At 34.8% G+C, this 20,611-nt stretch overlaps 2 protein-coding genes across 3 annotated transcripts; one reads left to right on the forward strand and one right to left on the reverse strand.

Moving 5' to 3' along the window:
- Positions 1-6,397: 6,397 nt before the first annotated feature.
- LOC103967530 (dnaJ homolog subfamily B member 13-like) lies at positions 6,398-8,402 on the forward strand. Its single transcript, XM_048569421.1, has 3 exons — positions 6,398-6,550; positions 6,975-7,453; positions 7,808-8,402. Exons 1-3 carry the CDS (start codon positions 6,398-6,400, stop codon positions 8,250-8,252), a joined length of 1,077 nt encoding a protein of 358 aa, XP_048425378.1. The 3' UTR covers positions 8,253-8,402.
- A 104-nt stretch (positions 8,403-8,506) lies between these two features.
- Positions 8,507-18,316, reverse strand: LOC103967515 (aldehyde dehydrogenase family 3 member H1-like). Of its 2 annotated transcripts, none has more exons than XM_048569566.1 (10): positions 17,848-18,316; positions 11,166-11,234; positions 10,923-11,019; positions 10,596-10,802; positions 10,378-10,493; positions 10,152-10,256; positions 9,899-10,071; positions 9,679-9,769; positions 9,176-9,325; positions 8,507-8,997 (listed from the first exon to the last, which is right to left on the reverse strand). In XM_048569566.1, the coding sequence occupies exons 1-10, from the start codon at positions 18,073-18,075 to the stop codon at positions 8,758-8,760; spliced, it is 1,476 nt and encodes a 491-aa protein (XP_048425523.1). In that variant the 5' UTR covers positions 18,076-18,316; the 3' UTR covers positions 8,507-8,757. The 2 variants fall into 2 exon arrangements, with proteins under 2 accessions (XP_048425523.1, XP_048425528.1); XM_048569571.1 differs by lacking the exon at positions 17,848-18,316 and adding an exon at positions 13,244-13,711.
- Positions 18,317-20,611: the final 2,295 nt, after the last annotated feature.

Consider the following 20,611-nt stretch of genomic DNA (forward strand, 5'->3'; position numbering starts at 1 on the left):
GAAGAGATTATTTTAAAGCATTAAAATTGAACTTTTTAAAAAAAAGATACATCTAATAGGATTTGGATTTTTACATTTTATTCGTTCGTACATTGTGCAGTTAGAGATTATTTTGAATTTTTTTGTTTAAAATTAAATACAAACAATACTTAACAAAAGCTGGTAGTACGATGTACGATGAACGGATAGGATGTGAGAATCTTGGAATCCTCATCCCATGCAATATGCAATAAGTGGAAGCAAAAACGACTGAACTTTTTTTTAGTACAAATATTAGAAAGTAATCACTCTAATCACTCAAACAAAACCAAGTTTCCCGTTCTCATTGCAAACTAACTAGGATACTTAGGAAGAAACCACAGCCCAGAGCTGCATTGCCTCCAAACTCACGCGCAAGCATAGTACACAGGAAAACGAGGAAGGAAAATAAGGAGCGTTGCCAAAAGTAAGCTCTGGAAATTGACCATGGAAAATGGTGTTGTGGGCATGGTGCGCAGCCATACTTTACGAGACAAGCAGGCGTTCTTGGATGTTACACCAAAAAGGGAAGTCATAGCTGCATCCAGAGAAATAAGAAGCAAGACATAGCCAGAATAAAAAGAAATGAGGAAACCAAAGGATTCGAAAGGGAAGTCGTAGGTTGCCTTCCAGCTCTCATTAGGGAATCTCTTTAATTTCCCTACTTGTAGTCATCCTCATTCCTTTCCATGAACGCAACTATGACTTTACTTTTTAGTGTAGCACTAGCAAGGGTGCCCGCGCGTTGCTGCGGGAATGAAAATTGTATAACACATAGAATTTCTAAAAAAATTATATACGTATATACAGTAGACAATACTATTTACATACATGTGCAAATTTATTTACAACTCTATCAACAATAAGGAACAAAATTGGTGTCCATGGGCGAAATGAAGTTTATGGTTGTAAATTGTCAAATTCCATACATGTCAAACTTCATTTAGGAAACTGAAACCATAAAGAATAAAGTGTTAAACACGCAAAACAGTTCACAATATGAAACCGTTGCTTCACTAAATAATCAGTACCAACAAAATCATGCTTGTTTTGCTGCAAAGAATAAAGTAGAAAAAGGGAAACAAAATATTTATTTGTTGTTTTATTTTATGTGGAAAAAACTTGGAAGGAGAAGCGATAGTGAAAAGATCATATTTATTTCAAATTTTTAGACAGAGAAAAATAGTACAGAAACTAACAATGAAGGCACATTCTGAGAAAGTATTGATGAAAACACACAGTACACATACCTGCTTAAACCTTTCCTCCTTTTGCTCAGCCTGTCTTTGGAGTAGATTAGACAAAGGGACAAATTGTGTTGCGCAATTTAGAACCTGATATAACAAAAGCATAACAAAAAAAAAAAAAAAAAAATCCAGAACCTGAAGTGCCTTTTGAAAGCTTGGTCCTACTTTGAAAATCTGCAAAGGGAAAAATTGTAAATCCAAATTAAAGCTTCTTCTCTTACTCTAAAGAAAAATGGAAACTTTATATGGAAAACAATTGAAACTTCATTTTAAAACACAGACTTAATCAATTGATTTATATTTAAATGGAAAGAATGTAGTGGTTAGTTTTACCTATCGTTTGTTTAGTGTCGCTCAATTTCCAATTTGTATTAAAAGCCTGAATTTTTACTTTCCTTCCATTCCCCTGTGCATAATAGTCCAGTAGCTCTTGTTTACCTACAACAAATTGAAAACCATTTGGGGAAAATAACTAAGCCTTTTGTTATTAGATTCTTGGTAGGTAAAGCAAGAAATTTACACACAACAAAACTATTAAAACTTTAAAACCCAATTCCCAAATTAGGTTCTCGATTGGCTAATGATCATATTGGATGTAAATTATCATACCGAACACTGCAATGCTTGATTTTATTTATTTATTTTTTTTTTTTGGAACATTCTAGTTAATCATTATTTAACTGAAGAATACAATTCGTAGAACAATAATTAGTAGATAAAACTAAAGGGAACAAAATACCAAAATTTGCAGTTAACAACATAGAGCTAAGTGAAAAATACAAAAAATAAGGACAGGAAGGCAACCAAAATGTGACTCTTATCTGGGTTTGGTTATGCTTCTATCAACTGCTGCCCTTAACTAACGAAATAAGCAATCTCTTAACGTAGCACATTTAGTCATCAATCCCTTACACACACACACACACACACACACACAAAGATATTATGTATTACATTCTAATTTTTCTTTACTTACATTTTCATTCTATTTCTTCAAGTGTGTAAATTTACACTAATTCTCCATAATTTTCAGTCAATTCCATTGTAATTAAAATAAATATTGAGTATATATGCACTTATAAACACACAAAATTCAGTTTTCCATACGAAAGCACATACGTCAAATCAATGTTCCTACTGTATTCATTTAATCAAATGACGCATCAAATATAATAATTAAATTATACCTCTAATTTATAACCTTTTTATTTTGCTTCATCTGCAGCTAAACCCAAAATTTAGACAGTCCCCAATATAATTCTATCAAATACCAGATAGCAACACCATGTAAAAGTTATATTGGGTGTCCACACCCACACTTATACTTTACAAATAAATTTGAACTTTGAATCACTTGAGCTTCAAAAATATTTGCACATAAATTTGAAAGAAGATGAATAAATTAAACAAAAATCATATCTACTGGCAATTCAGACTGACCTAGAGTTGCTATCGAGCTCTGCCGAAGACAACTCTGCACTGTTGACAAAGTCTAGAACAACCTGAAAATTTAAAGAGATCAAATTTAAAGCCAAATAAGCAATCATTTACTGAAAATCTTCACAAAAAAGTGCTAGTTTCACAAATAAATGAAACCCAGATTAAATTTCTTGATAAAAACTAAGAACTTCAAAGCTTAAGAAAACCCATGAATCCAACCATAAAAAATAAGCAAACTTTCACACTTGCAAACCATTCATAAACCAAAAATGATATCTTAAACAAAACACATGAATCCAACTCAAAAAAGCTCAAATTTAAAACAGCCAACACAAATAAAATATCAAACATGGTTCATTGTCTCTCTTCGCATTTTAAATCACATAGTGTTGCCCAATATATTATCGTATTAACAATTCATATACTCAAGCATTAGATAAAAAAATATATCTATGTTAAAATTACATGGACTGCTTTATCATGGTTTAAGAAAGCAACCACAAATCTTAGTATCTACATGTTCCTCAAATTATCTAAAATACTAAAACAAAACCCTCACTTCTCACTACATGTTTAAGATACATGAACCCATACAAACCTCTTCACCATTCACCAATACCATTGGTGCTCAAAAACCAAAAGAAAAAAAAAATCATTAAATAAGATGGCTACTAAACAAAGCATCCTTTGAACAAATTAAGAAATTCAAATAAAATTAAACACTCAGAAAAAAAAGAAACACAAAAAAGATATGCTTGAATTGTCAAGGAAATGAAGATACTAATAAATACAAAGATAAGTTTGAATTGTTAATCAAATAAATAAATAAGACAAAGCATTTCCAAATGTTGATTATGTCTGATGAGTTAATGCTATGTGATTGCCCTGGATTCTGTCTTTCCATCCTTTTCAAGCCATGAGATGATTGCTTCTGGTGTATTACCAAGAATATGGAGACTGCACTGATAGTGGCCAATTGAGTTCCAAGACATGTTATTGAAGCGGTTTGCAGGATTGATCTGCCCAAACCCAAATCCTATGAAATCGATAACGAAGAAACAGAGAATAAAAGGAAAAATGTCTTATAGCATACTATGTCCTGCTTCATACATATTTAACCCTTCAATTAAACACATTTCCTTTTCATCAAAATTAGCATGAATATAATAGTGTTTCCAGCAGAAAATAAAAGGAAAAAATGACAACCGAAAAAAATTGACAACCCAAGACATATAAGTTTAGAACAGGCCAAACAATGACAACCCAACAAAACCAAAGATTTAATTAAATGAAGCATAATTCAGTAAATCTCATAATTTATTATTTCATTTTTTGACCAATCAAACATGCCATCACCGGAGAAAGAACCAGCACCAAAAAAAAAAAAGTTAAATACCTTGATCGCAAACAGCTTGCCAGGTTGCAGACAGAAAGGCCAAAATTAAAACAACTTCTTTTGCTGAAACCAAATATGAAAGCAGATCAGAAAGGCAGACCCAAAGCACGAAAAAAGAATCAAACAACATACAATCAGCAAAGCAGAAAACTCACCAAAAAACCTTAGATCGCATTGATAACTTTTCCTGAAACCAAAAATCAAACCGCATCGCAAAGCCACACACACCCAAACAACGAAAAAAAAAAATTGAAATTAGACACGGCAAGAAACGCAAAAAACTCACCAGAGATCGTTAGATTTCTGAGAAGAAAACGGCCGTGAATAATCGGCGAGACATAGACGCGAAGGACGGATAGCGAGAACAACGAAGGCGTGGGAGAGAGAAAAAACCTAGGCTCCAAAATAAGGAAAAGCTGAAAATGGTGAGAGAGAGAGAGAGAGAGAGAGAGAGAGAGAGAAGGGAACCCAAAGAAAAGGCAGAGTAGAACTGGAGCGGAAGAACCACTGATGACAGACGCGTGGTTTCCAAGGGTAAAATCGTCATTGTACTGTAGAAAAAGCTAAAAGATACAGCTGATGGGAAAAAATTTGGAGGGCATTTTCGCCACTCCACTGTCCGTGAACAGTACACTGGCGTTTGGATTTTAGTATAGAATAATTTGAGCACGCTGCTAGCCTTGTGAACACTGGCCTGAGCCCACAACTTCCTTATTTTCCTTCCTCGTTTTTCTGTGTAAGTTTTGAAGGGAAGACCCCTTCTCTCCTCATTGATGAGGCACACAACTTCACGTTTGAACGTTATTCTGTAGGCAAATTGGCTTTTTTCCTAAGTGCTCTATTTAGTTGGTAAGGCAAAAGGAAATATTGTCTCTTCTCTCCCAAACTTACCGACGTGAAACCCAAAATTATGAGCTCCAACTTTTAATGTTCCCAAGCACTCCAAAGTCTTTCGACACCTTAGCTTCACATAGGCCCAATAAACTTCCATAATATTCATACCACAATCCACTTGGCAACCTCCGATATGTGACTCATTTTAGGATCTAAGATGTTCACTATACAATAATTCCACTAGACAACATGATTGATAAAGTGAGACATTTTGATGCACTACCAAATTTGCTTTCCACCAAACTTACTTTTTTTATTCACCAATGTTATGAAATCCTAGTGTAAAGTAATTTTATCAAAACCACAAATTTCAGAAGTGATAATCTTTTTTAGTGAACCACTGAATCAAACGAAGTTTCCCTTTAAAAGCAAGGCACTCGGTTGGTGGCATGTTATGATAAAAAGATCAATACTATTGAACAAGTGCTTAAATGGGCTTGCATGTGAGATTTTTGGGGATAGGGATTGTCTGTCCTCTCACTTCCGGTGCCCTTCCATGCCTTCCTATTTGTGTGGTCACGGTTAAACCACGTCAACATTGTATATTACTATTTATTTTTGTCTTATTATCTCTATAAAAAAAAATATATAAAATGTTGACGTGGCTTAACCGTAGCCACACAAAACAGGAGGGCACGGGAGGGCACCGGAAGTGAGAGGGCAGACAATCCTTGTCTAATTTTTGGACCCTAACATACACAATGTCAAATGTGTCATTAAATTTTTTTATTAAAAAGTGGATGAACTAAGAGACATATAAGATGTGTCTGTCAAGCAGCTCTCTTAAATTATATAAATACATACCATTATTTTACATGGACATTAAGAAAAACTTATAACCACCTTTTAAAACAGTTTAATTAGTAAACAATCCTATTTTCTGACACCTGCATAGTATATATATTTGGATTATTTGTTTCCCTGGAAAGCAGCTGTTGAGTACGTAGGTTTTTACCTTCTCTCGTGCTCAATTACCTTTGGAGGTTATTACCATTTTAATGCCTCTGATCTTATCTTTAAGGTTGACTAGAAAACATCTCAACCCTTGAAGGCCAATATAACAATATAAGTAAGAAAGAATTATCTGTCCTCCTAAAAAAATTCTTCTCTACGACCAATTTATGCAACCGGTGTCTCACGATAAGTAGTTGGGTTGACTAGCATGTGATAAGCCACAAACGTGACATCGAATGCATATAACTGTTGTAGAGAAATTATTTCTCGTCCGATTGATTAACTGAATGAACTAATTATCAATGAAAGGCCTTATAAAACGCTGCTAGTTTCATATTTGGCAAAACACGCATTCTTGTGGACATAGCCAATCTTTTGATCTCTCTTTTTGTTACCTTCGTTGTTGTTCTTCTTCTTTTGATCTGTGCATGGTGCGTGATTTTTACCCATGCGTCCTCTTATCCCTTCCATTCGGAATCTGTATATATCTGCCTATAAATCCATTGTCAAGAAATGGCGACACATGAAAAAGAAATCATGCTCAGCTCCACAAGAGGAAGCCATAGTTGACCAATTTCAAGACAATGATGTGATTTTTGAGGTAAATATATCGTTAGATTGCCAATTTTGCATGATTGTTCAATACATATATACACAGTTTACATTAACAATCTTACAACATAAGATGAGAGCAATATTCCTCTCGTATACAAAATGATCAAAATTTATAAACAAGAACTGCGTGTGGATAGGAATGTCTTAGAAAGATAATAAAATTTCATTGTAATATTAACTTTGAAAATCAATATGCTTTTTCCTGTGTTTATCTAATTACATGCATGCATGCAGATTAACGATAACCTTGATAATCAATATGCTGCAACATTATGCTTCCATAATTAACAACCTCGTTTTTTCACGTGTTTATCTAATTGCATTGCATGCATACAGATTAACTAATTTGTATACGTAGTATTGATCAAGATAGATTTTATATGTATACATATATGTGTATATACATACAGGAAGTGGATGAGGATACAGAAAAGAAAACCATGCATGGATTGCACAGCTTTAGATGCATTAGCCTGCAAAGAATGCGACGCCATGATCCATCAAGCCCTAGAGGTCTCAAAAGCGTGGACTGCATCTTTAACGTGTCTTCTCCTCGTTTCTCAAAGAGCTCAAGCCCAAAGAGTCGCATCCCTTCACCCTCCCTCAAGAAAACTAAGAGCCGGAAAAGCTGGCCCGATTCTGCGGTGCCCTCTCCGGCAACCCCCACTACGCCGGGGTGTACTACTAAAAGCTCAGACTGCACGCCCGCCCATCCCTTTCTCTCAAAAAGTGAGAGCCGGAAGAGCCCCGCCCCCATCATGTTTTCTAACTCATCTGGGATGTTGAAACCCCCAGCCATTGAGAAGCAGCTTGAGTGCACCTTAGAGGAGCTGTGCTTTGGATGCCAGAAGAAGATGAAGGTCACAAGGGCTATCGTCAAAGACACCGGGTTGGTTACCTTGTCCTTGATTTACTATACAACTATTCTCGTCAAAATGTTGATCACGTCTCTTTTTCATGTACTTGTACGTATGTATGTGTCTGACTTAACGACTCAAAATGAGATCTCTTTATCAAACATGTTATGACTAGTACGAATGGCTGATCATATTGTTGACTGCATCTTTTATGAAGGTGAAACCCTAAATTGGCAGAAATTGGATCAACAATGTGATTAGTAAATGTGGCACAAAAGCGATACTCCAGAACCAAATATCATTTGCTCATATATATATGGGTGAAGCTTAGATCATTTGCTTACTTGTTCCTAGTATCTTTTCATATTAATGTATTTTAATGGCAGGCAATTGGCTCAAGAAGATGAATTGGTAACAATACAAGTGGAGCCAGGATGGAAGAAAGGAACAAAGATTACATTTGAAGGATTGGGAACTGAGAGACCAGGTGCATACCCAGCAGACATAATCTTTGTGATTTCTGAAAAACGACACCCTTTGTTCAGAAGAGAAGGAGATGACTTGGAGTTGGCACTAGAGATTCCATTGGTGGAGGCTCTCACTGGCTGCATCATCTCAATCCCTCTGCTGGGTGGAGACCAGATGAAGCTGACGATCGACGACATCATATATCCTGGCTATGAAAAGATCATATCCGGCCAAGGCATGGCAGTCTCTAAAGATGAAGGAAAGAGAGGAAACTTGAAGGTCACGTTTCTGGTTGATTTTCCGACCGCCCTCACCCATGAACAACGATTGGATGTTCAAACCATTTTAGAGGATTATGATTGATCTTCAGTGATTGTAGTCTTTTTTGCCCCTTTCATTGTTTTCATAGTACAGATGGAATCCAATGCTTCATTTGTATAATATAGGTAGAAGCTTTTGTAAGACAACCCGGTGTTTATATATTGAAGAGTTTTAGCGCAGAACTAGGCGTAACCAAGTTAGTTAGAGCATTGTGATCTTCCCACTGCACCCAAGTTCGAAACCCATTCACCTAGTTTAGGTTAGAATTAAATATGGCTCGGATAAAACCCACGAAATGCTTTAGCTTTGGAACATGATATTATAAGCAGCAAGAACATGATTGTATGATTCAATTACAAAGACATTTAAACATATAAATCTATGACATTCACCCCCAACTTTTACTCTCTCCAATTCCCTTTTCATAAACAATCAAGCCTTCGTCAGAGTGAAATCAGAACACTATTCGTATATTATACAATGAAAGACTTCTATAAATCTGACCGAAAGAAGAAATCACACAAGCAAAGAGAGATCCTATTCTCTCTTAAGCCTCAGGCCATCCGAACAGAGCACGGATTATGCTTAATATGCCACCGCCCATAAGAGCCTTCAGAATTCTTAGCTTCCCCTTTGTGTATGGTGGGTACCTTATGGAGGCATCGCCAACAAAACCGCGATAAACAACAGCCTTCTTATGGCTAAAGGCGTCGAAAGAGAATTTTCCATGGTATGCACCCATTCCACTCTCCCCAACTCCTCCAAAAGGCAGGGAGGGTACAGCAAGCTGTACCATCAAGTATATGTAATGCAAATTAGATTCTAAACAGAGTTTGGAAAAATGGAAATAGATTAATCAGCGTGCATGTGACTGTGCGGTGTTATATGTAACAAATGGAAATGCCAAGAATGCATCGATGAACATGTAGAGTCTTGTTTCAAGAATTTCGAGGGTGAAGTATTACATGTACGGTCGTGTCATTGATAAGCAAACCCCCGGCGGATACAGTATTTACAAAGTGCTCCTTCAGCTTCTTCTTGTTGGTAAACAAATACGCAGCAAGGGGCTTTGCTCCTGAGTTTATCAAATCAAAACTGTCTTCCAATTTGTCCACCTGTTACAAACAGAAGGGAAGATATTGCATTGGATCTCCAGTGTCACGTGCATATAAAAACAGAACAATTCAATCATACAAATGCTACTCTTTCAAAAATGTTTCCACTATTAAAATATGGTAACGATCAGCCTACTTTTTTGCGCATGCTGAAGGTAGCTAGACTACTTTCCTTTCAAATCATCCCAAATGAGAACCATGTTAGATATTCTGTTACCAGTTCACAATTTGAAAAATCTGATTCTATAGCTTTTGATCAATGTGCTGAGACTGCCAGAGCTGTTTAAATATTTTGCTGCAAAAATATTTCGTTGAAAGCACAAACTCACAACAACAAAATCTGTGGTTCTTACCGTGACAATGGGAAGCAAAGGGCCAAATATTTCCTCAGTCATGATCAAGGAGTCTTGTGGGACATTGAGCAAGATGGTGGGAGCTATCCTCCTGTGATCAAAAGGAAGAAGCATTAATCGCATTTACGATACAATGCAATACCCTATTAATTCACAGAGAGAGAGAGAGAGAGAGAGAGAGAGCGCTAAGAAGAGAGCAATCAGATAAAGTATAACATACAAGTTGGTTTTGTCCATTTCACCTCCATGGACGATCTTTCCAGAAACCTTATCCTCATCCAAGAGCTTTGTCAAGCGAGCAAAGTGATTAGGATTCACAATCCGAGACAAATCTTTTGATTCTAGTTGATTCTTTCCATAGAAGTTCTCCAATTCTTGTTTCAGAGATTCCACCTGTGAATAAAGATAATGAAACAGAGGCACCAACAGAAAAACAAATTCAGATCTCCAATGGGATATGAGGGTAACCTTACCAGCTTAGGAGCAAAATCTTTTGTTGTTACGATATAATCAGGGGAGACGCAAGCCTGTCCATTATTACACCCCCACTTACCAACAATTATGCGCCTACTTGCAACCTTGGAGAAACAAAATGACAAGTTTGTACATGAGACGAGATGAAAATCGCAGCACCGTAGTAGCAGAAAGTAAACTACATCAAATATTATTGAGGCTATGCAAGAAGGAAGATCTCTATACTTGTAAGTTGATGCCAGAATCAACGATAACAGGGGATTTTCCTCCAAGCTCCAAAAGAACTGGTGTAAGGTGCTTTGCAGCACTAGCCATCACTATACACCCAACCCTACCATTTCCTACAAATTTAAATATAATATTTTCAATCCATTATAGAAAAATCAGCTGTAATCCAAGGAAAATGAAAGATCAGAACAAATGAGAGGAAAATGACTGAGAACCTGTGTAACATATCTTATCCCACTTTTGCTCTAATAGTGCAGATGTTTCAGCAACAGCCCCCTCAACGACTCTTATACAAGAGCTATCCATATATTTACCTACAAGTTTTGCAAGCAATGACGATGTGGCTGGAGCAAGTTCTGATGGTTTAAGAACCACAACATTACCAGCCGCAATGGCTCCAACAACTGGATCAAGTGAGAGTACTGGAAAACAGATACTACAAAATTATTTTTGTTTGAGGACAGGATTAATTCGAACTATAGAGCTCAATGCTAAACTTAAAAAAAAAAAAAAAAAAAAAAAAAAGTCCAGTATGAACATACAGAAAGGATAGTTCCATGCTGAAATTACTAGTATAGCACCAAGAGGTTCAGACACTATTTCAGCTGATGCGGGAAAAACTGTTATTGAAGTTTTAACCTGTAATTAAAGGGAAATATTAGTATGTTACTCATGGGGAAAATAGATAGAATACAAATGTCAAATCAACTCAAGAAATGTCTGTCTTGACAAACAAAATGACAACCATCGGTTGCCAATCAATGGAGTTGCTGACAAAGACAAACCTTTTCTGGCTTCATCCATTTCCTCAGCTCCTTAATTGCCAAATTACATGAGTTTTTTATCATAGCTATCTACACGAAAACCATATAAACCAAATATGAAGTCAATAACAAATAAGGCATTCATGTGAAGTTTTCACAGAGAAGAAATTAATTGGAGAAGGGCCTAAATAATTGGATGACTTTATTGGTTAGGAAAGCATTTGATTCAATAATTGTCTATTTCGCAAGCAGGAGAGCCAAAAGATTGTGTCCACAACCACCAAAACCAATGGCTGACAAAAAATGCTCTCCATTTGTTTACCAATTTGAGAGAAAGCCAATTTTTCAATCCAAACTGTTCGGGTGCAGAAACATCCAATTCAGGGTGAACCATGAAATCCACACTTCAGATTCTGACCCGCCATCTCCATCTTTGTATGGAGTTAAAGCAAAGCCATATCCACAGTAGCACATATGTAAGATATCTATAATTCAATACAGAAGTATACCTATATACATATATATGTGTAAGCGTATATATATTGCTAGATATCCAACATGTTATGTTGCTAGACTATGAATCAGCACCACATATTCAAACACGGGTTTACCTAATCAATGGTTCTGATAGTCTGGAAACATAAGATACTGGACCTTTCTAACAAATCAGGCATTTGCAAATTTAAACATCTATCTCTACTACAAATAAAAAACACCCAACAATCTTTATTGTTGTCAAATTTATTCCTGTAAGTTTCTAAATAGTTTAAAACGTTTTTGTCCTGCAGACACCCCATGCGGTTAATGGAAAGTTCATTCTTTACCTTTTCTCCGCATCACACCTAGCTATATATTAGAAAAGACAAGGCTTGACTTATCTCAAAGAATAAAAATTTTAAGATATATGAATACTTATGACACCAAACAGACATGAAAAGTACTCCTCAACTTACAAGAGTTATTGACTTACTACAAACCCCATAATAAAGCCCTACCCGGCTAGCCCCTCCCCACCAAAAATACAAAATTGGAAGAGAAAAAAATGCGAGCAACCTTCTTAGTTCTTATTCTACCTTCTCGGCTCTCCTCATCCTACAATGTTGAACGATCATTTGAACCGCCTACTTTCTTGGTTGCTATTCAAAGATCTTTTTGCAAAAAATTAACTAAATCTGAAATCGTTTAGACATCTAATGGTTATTCAAGAAATTAGACAAACTATGATTCTCAATTAAACATTGAAATTTTGACACTGTTAGTCGACCGGTTATGCAGACTTGATCCCCAAAGGTGATATAGAAAGTAGACAGTTCCGATCATCAAACAACATTGCATGATGAACAAGAAAGCCGAGAAGATTCAAGTGAGAAGGTTGCTAGCATCCAAAAGAAAAAGGCTGACTTTCAAATGGAGGGAATGCATCCTCACAAATAGTACGAGAGACAAATTTATCCGTGCAATGAATCTAGTGGGGTGTCATTGATTACCCTTGTGATCCACTCCACCCACTTCTTACATTCTTCCTGCGTAGCTTATTAAATATACCCCACATAATGTATGCATCAGAACTACCAAGTGACAGAAGCACGATTTTCCTACCCCAAGTGACAAGGACTCCCCACCTAGTATGAGAAGAATTTGAAAATTATGATCCGGATTTAGAGTCCAATGGAAAGCATAAAACCAAAGAGACACCATTATGTAACCGAAAAATATGCACAAATAAAATCGGTTACAAATTTTTAATCGAACATAAAAGTGGATGAACTTTAATTAGACAATGAAAGGGACACTAAAACCGTACACGGCTTACTTTTGTGGGATCCATTTGTGCATATTTTTCTAGGCAACTGCAATCAGCATTTAATAGTGTCGTATTGAACTAAAGCAATCAGCAAATTCTAGTCACAACCCAATTCCTGATTTAGCGTATAGATATGAATTATTGACAGAGAGAGAGAGAGAGAGAGAGAGAGAGAGAGAGCATGCCCGCATCAAATCATTCAGAAACCAACAAAAAAATTCGATCCAAATTTCTCAGCAAATTTTAATCACAGCCTAATTCACTGGCGAGAAATTAAATGGGGGAATCGGAAGACCTCATAGACTTGGGATTCGAGTTCAGGCTTAGAGAGGTCGGAGCGGAGAGCGTTGACGATCTCCAGCTCGTTTTCGGTGAGGAGCTTGAGGATACACTCGAGCTGCGACACCCTCCATTGATAGCTCCGAGTCTTGCCGGAGGCGAAGGTCACTCTCAGCTCCTTGGCCACAGCAGAGGCGGCTTCTTCGTCGAAAGGCTTCCCCGAACCCATGGTAGAACTAGAAACGGATAGACAGAGTAGAAGAAGAACGTATGTATATATATGTGTGCGTGTGTGTGTATATTTTAATTGAGTGTGTGGGAAGAAAAGTGTGGAGGTCTCTCTCTATCTGACTTACGAAGGAAGAGCAGAAAAGTTGTTGATGGAACAGACGATGTCACGCCCGAGATTAAACCTGAAGAGCCAGAGAGAGACTGAGGGTTCCCGACTTACGGAATTGGGTTGTGATTTGTCACGTCACTTTAACGCTGTTAAGTTTTTTATTCAAAATAAGTTGTGATTTATTTGAAAGATTTTTTATTTTATTTTATTTTAATATATTGATATTTTTAGACTAAGGAAGGAAGAAGTTCAGCTATGTCATATAATGAGCAATTTATTTAATATTGAAAAGAAATACCACAAGATCATATTACTGAATGACATGTTCAAGATTATTTTGGACACTTCAACACTCATTATTCATATAAATGTCACCCCACTCATTATTCATATAAATGTCACCCTACTTCCATTAAGTTCATCCTCAAAGCTATAGAATTTGTAGAAAATCAATTGAAAATATTATGAACTTTAAGCAATATTTTCTCATTACATTGTGCGTGGATTTTAAACATGATCAGGAATGGACTAGTATTTTTTAGGATTTTTATCACAAATGATCTTTGAAATTGACCTTCACCATCAAGATAGTCCCTAAAATTAAAAATCAATCAATGTAGTCCCTGAAAATAGGTGTCGAAAATCAATATGATCATTTCGTCACAATTCTGTTAAAATTTTGTTAAGTGCTAATGTGGCACATAAATGGGTCTCACAAGATTTACGAGTTTTTATCACAAATGATCCTTGAAATTGACCCACACCATCAAGATGGTCCCTAAAATTGATCTACATCATCAATATGGTCCATGAAATTGAAAATCAATCAATGTAGTCCTTGAAAATAGGTGTCGCAAATCAATATGATCATTTCGTCATAATTTTGTAAAAAAATTTGTTATGTGCTGATGTGGGTTTAATAATTAATTAAAAAAGTTGTCTAAATACCTTTTTGCACAATGGTAGGGCCTACTCCAAAGTGAGCTCCATTCCATAAATTCTCAAGGCACAAAGCTTAACCGAGGCCTAAGAGGGTGTGTAGAAATAGTTTTCAATCAACAATGGACGCACATCGATTATAACCTCATTATCTTAAGGCAGACCTCGTTGTTCTTTGCCTCACTTGGGAAGCGCCGAACAAGCTCTCCAAGATTAAGATTGTGAGGATGTTGATCGCCTAAATGTTAATGGTGATGTCCCAGAAGTCGTTACCAATAGGCCAAGCCGTCACCAAAGGTGATCTCGATCCAGGTTCAATTAGGTGAAGGGTGTCGAAGTGTGTAAAGATAGGTGTATTGAGAAATTTTTTTAGAGAATAGAGAGTGAATGAGGTATAGAAATGTAGACTGGGATCAGAGGTAATTGTAGGACTAGGTTTTTGGGTTGACAATATTTTCATTAACTATTAAATTATTTTGTAATTTTTTAAAATTTAATTAGACTCGTTTACCCATTTATGTGTCACATCAGTACATAACAGAAATTTTGACAGAATTGTGACAACAATACTACATTGATTTGAGACACTTACTTGAGGGACTACATTGATCAATTTTCAATTTCAGGGACCATTTTGATGCCATGGGTTAATTTCAAGGATCATTTGTAAGAAGAAAAAAAAAAAAAAAAAAGAACTTATGGAGTTCATTTATGTGCCACATCAGCACTTAACAGATTTTTTAACAGAATTATGATAGAAGGATCACATTAATTTACGAAACCTATTTTCAGGGACTACATTGATTGATTTTCAATTTCAGGGACTATCTTGATGGTGATGGTCAATTTCAGGGATTATAAAGAGTTCCACTTTGAGAAAATTTCTTTAGCATTTCTCAAAAAAGAAAAAAAAAAAGCTAAGGAGACTCTCAAAATGAGACTTTCTATAAATTATCCATTATCTCATATTTTTGGTACAATTCTCGTGCCCATCTTATAAAACGCTGTGCTAAAAAAAATAAAATGGTGAAAAATCCATAATGAGTTATATTTTGAAAGAATCTCCTTAGTATTTCTAAATAAATAAAATAAATAAATAAATAAAAAAGAAAAAAAAAAGAAAGAAGCTATTACTACGTACATCTCTCTCTAGTGAGAGAATAATATTCCAGAGTCAGTACAACGTTGTCATTCGAATGAATAAATATCATGAGTTGTATGACCGAAAATAAAAAAATATCATGAGTTGATGATATACAGCTGGAAAGCTATTGGCCAGGTAATCGTATATGTAAACTCAAGTCAAGTTGAAACGAAACCCACAAGTCATGACTCATGAGCTATGATCCCATTTCATAGTAAGCTAAACGAAATCCTTTTAAACAAATAGATTTTTATGGAACGGATTTACCGTTACAGTAAAGTTTTAATTTAATAATGTATTGTAAATATAATATGCTTCATATAGATTGTTCTCTTTGTAAAGATGATGTCAAAAATGTATTATTTTGAAAAATGGAAAAGAGAGAAAGTAAATTACTATAAATTATCGTTTAAATGTCCACGTTAGTGGGATTTTGAATTAATTTTTTAATAAAAATATATAAATAAAAAATAACTTAAATTTTGCTAATATTTTTGTGTGTACAAAACTATAAATAAACTTTAATTTAACATATAAAGATCAATTGTTATGCGTGTAATTATGTGACCAGAGGCTAGTAAAATAGAATGTGAGTGTGGAAAGAAATTTGGATGCAGTGATACAAAATAATGATTCAAATAAAATTTCTCTGATAAGACCATCCATGTTTTAATCTAAAAACTATCTTATTTAGGTCCTTAAGTTTAAAGGATATAGTTTCATTGAAAATTTTCAATTAATTAAATATGAATTTGATTGAACTTTAGCCTTGAAACTAAAATTTTCACATAAATTCAACATAAGTTTTTACTTGAATAAAACTCATTGACTGGATTCTACATGAGCAAATTTATTAATTATGTTTGACTTTACACATTTGCCTATAATACCCTTATTTAAATGATTGATGTACACAATAAATTCCATGCGGATTGTATGAAAGAATTAATGATTTCACAAAGAATTTTTTTTAATGTTATAAATTATCTAATATATGTAATCTTACATGCATAAAACCTAATTTCAATCAAAATATATGAATTCTTGGGTACATTACTATATAGCTTATTTACATTTTTGTAACACTATGTATCAGGATACATTCTTTTGCTATTTATGACTTCATAATATTACATTGTTTTTATTCATTTACTCAATAAAAAAATTTGAATTTTTTTTTTTAGCCTTTTCATATTATTACATTGTAATATAATGAGGGTCTTTGTATCTAGGATTTATATGCCCGACACACACACACATTTATGAGATTTATAATCCCATATACACACAATATGGGATTATAAATCTCATAAATGTCAAACATATAGAAATATACATATTAATATTAATATAGCGAGGTTTTTAAAATCAAGGGACTTTTATAAAAAATTAAATACCATTAAAGTTTTAATTAAAAATTGCTAGTGACAACGGACAAATCCAAAGTCTCCGTTCATAGAACTTCATAGCTAATCAATTGTACATGCAACTTAGGAAATTAATTGGCTGAAATGTTTATGAAACTTGCACAATTGGCTAAAATGGTAAAAAAAAAAACTAAATATTGATTGTCAAATGATCGAACTCTCTTACAAACTCATGATATCATCTTTATAATCCATCATTTCACCCTTATAGAGGTTTTATTTTTGTAAATTTATTAATTTACTACCTATGTATTGTGGACGCATTAAAACAGCCAATTTTATATCAAACTTCAGCACTTTTTGAATGTTTGAAAATTGAAATGACAAATAGAATCACTGCAATTACCAAATTGGGTACGAAAGGTACCCAGACCAACCTCGTCCACCCAACCTCGTCCACCCAACCTTATCCTTCATGATTAATAAGTCAAAATATCAAAAATAAAAAAGGGTGTTATCCAGACTTCTATTTTTACTTCTTACATACTCCTTTTAATTTTCGGATGTCAGATCGGACGAATTGAAGAAGATCAATGAACAAATATTAACAAGAGTGTGAAGAAGGTAAAGGGAATGTGTGAATAACATCATCCAAACAAAACCCCACAAACCAAAAGATAAACTAGAAAAGCACACAAAGATGCAGATGACGTTTTACTGTATTGACGAAAAACAATAATGATTATGGTGTGAATTCAATTCTCATCAATTTTCCATCCCTCTAACATTTAACAATTTAACACACTAACGTGGAGAGAGAGGAACCTAACCTCTTGAACGTAGGCTTCAAATTCAGGTTTGGAGAGGTCTGAGCGAAGAGCATCGACGATCTCTTGTTCGTGATGCTCCACCACCTTCAAGAGGTTGTTCAGCTGCGACTCCCTCCACTCGTAGCTTCTGGTCTTGCCGGAATTATAGCTGGCCCTCAGCTCCTCAACCATGGTCAACGCATATTTCGAATCAAAATACATCCTCTTCTGCTCCTCCACCGTCGCCATGAATATATCAAATGATGTATCTTCTGAATAAAAGTGAAAAGGTAGGTTTTACGAGGCAAGGAACAAAACAAACGTTATAAAAGAGGTGTGTCCTTGTTTGTATATCTCGTGCATTTGCCTTGGGTGAAAATGCTTTTCGAATACAGTGTGGTAGGTGACGTTGGTCTCTCTACTACTCTCAAATGGGAGTGTAACACACGTTACGTTGGGAGATATTATAATATTTATTTGTGTTTTGTGTTTTGTGTTCTTGTTTGAAATTTCAAGGCGTAGGAAGGGAGAGCAAAAGAGTCGAACACTTGTTTGTAACAGATGAGATGATATAAGCGTTTTGGGTTTTTCTTCCGTACTTGTATCATTAAATAATAGGAACTTTAACAACAAATTTTTGATACTTTTCACTTTAACGAAAAATCATTCTTACATTAAAAACTTAATCCTGTTACTATTTACTTTACCCTTTATTTTGTCTTTATCGTTAAAACTCAAAGTTTTCAAACCATTTTCATTAATTTTCTTTAAATAATACACGTAGTTGACAATTTGGATTGGACGACCAAGTAGAGGACATCAATCTAACAGCTTTAAAAGTTGTATCATTTAATGATGCGGAGTATGAAATTTCACACCCTATTGTTTTACCATTAAAACTATGAAGTTTTAACAAAAAGTCCACGATACGGTTTACTTTAACGAAAAACCATATTTTTACATTAAAAAGTCAATTCTGGTACTATTCACTTTACCTTTTATTTTATCTTTATCATTAAAATTCAAAATTTTCAAATCATTTTCATTAATTTTCCATTAAAACTATAAACTCTTATTTCGTAAGTCGTGTAAATTATTGTGAATGTCTTCGTTGAATAAGTCTAAAAACCTCGACGTCGAAATCGAAGGAGGAATATGTGCTACCAGGCAACAAGTATATATATCTACTTCAGAAACGGTGTAATACTTATTTTCAACACAAAATCTTGAATTTTTGTGGTTCTAAATAGTTGGTTAACCCAGCTTTGTTACGTCTGCTCCTTGATGAGATCTAGTTAATAAAATAATAGTATTAATTAGGTTAACGACTTGGTTCGTTCATCTAACAGATTCAAATTCAAGAAAATATAGCTTCATTTTGGTCAACAAATGTATAACAAAAGTACACATGTTTAGGGTTGAAATCAAATTCGGGCATTACTTCGTGTGTAGAAGAGTGCACAAAATCGAATACTTGTTTCTTTGCATTCAGTGAGTTAGTTTCTATTTATTATAGCGATTTAGTTTATTTTCAGTTTCTATTTATTATGGTGATTTAGTTTATTTTCGTATTATTGTGGGTCTAATTGGTGAAAATGACAAAAACTAAATGGAGCATTTTGGAGCAGTTTTGGACTTGGATTGGTTAGCATGCGTGTGGAGCATAATGGATGGACGTTTTTGGAGTTTTACATGTGCTAAATATGTCCTACAATTTGGAGAATCAAATTTGGCAGCTTGAAAGACAAGGAATCAGCTGAAAATAATCTTATCCAATCTTATCCAAACTAACCTTATCTAATCCTATCTTATCTCATCTTATCCAAACATTATCCCAATTTATCCAACATTATCTCAGATTATTTCCAGCTGCAAAAGGAGTCCTTATCTTATTCTAAATCCTTCCTATTTGATTCAAGGAGTCCTAAAACAATGCAAAGACCCTATCCTTTTCCTCTTTGGTTTCTACCGAACCCTACCCTATATACACACACATTATGCCGCAATTTAGAGAGAGGGAGAGAGAGAGAGAGAGAGAGAGAGAGAGAGAGAGAGAGCTTTAGAGAGAATTTTAGAGATAAAATATAAAGAGTGCTGCAGCTTTGAAAGGAAGGAAGGAGAAGAAGAGCTTGGAGCCATGACCTGCCATTCAAGGCCATTGGAGCGCTGGAGCATTCCTGGGTTCCTTCTATCCTTAGTTTTAGTTCAATGTTTAAATTAGATTGGTTTTGTTTAATTGCAGACATGTGGAACTAATTTCATTTTAGCTAGAGGAGAATTCAAAGCCATGAACATATGTGTGATATGAATTGATTACATCCAGTTATTGTTTCATAAATTGTGAATGCAATTTACTTATCTGTTTGATTGATAACTTATTCTTGTATGTTGATTAAGGATGCATACTTAGTTTGCATGCATGAATTTGATGCTAAAATATAAGGGAATTTCACCAAATAGTTATGAACTTATATTTATAAGTAGTGGAAATCACTAGTCATGATTGTGTTAAGTAAATTCCTGGCAGGAGTATCATGCAGTTCATAGTTACGAATGCCATGTCAATGCTTATGATTTTCATAGAACCTAATGATCTTTGATATGTATCTCTATCATGCAGTTCATATAGGGAACTTGATAAGAATAATTTGATTGTGTCGCTAAGTCCAATTCACTGAATTTAGGAAAATTTGATGGTTAATTTGTGCAGTTCACGGTTAACTTGGGGTATTGTCATTCATGTTTTATAGGAATAATAACTGGAAATTGATTTGTGTTGCATATG

The sequence above is a fragment of a genome, unplaced genomic scaffold (assembly GCF_019419815.1).
Source record: "Pyrus x bretschneideri cultivar Hongxiangsu unplaced genomic scaffold, Pyrus_bretschneideri_v1 Contig100, whole genome shotgun sequence".
Lineage (NCBI taxonomy): Eukaryota > Viridiplantae > Streptophyta > Magnoliopsida > Rosales > Rosaceae > Pyrus > Pyrus x bretschneideri.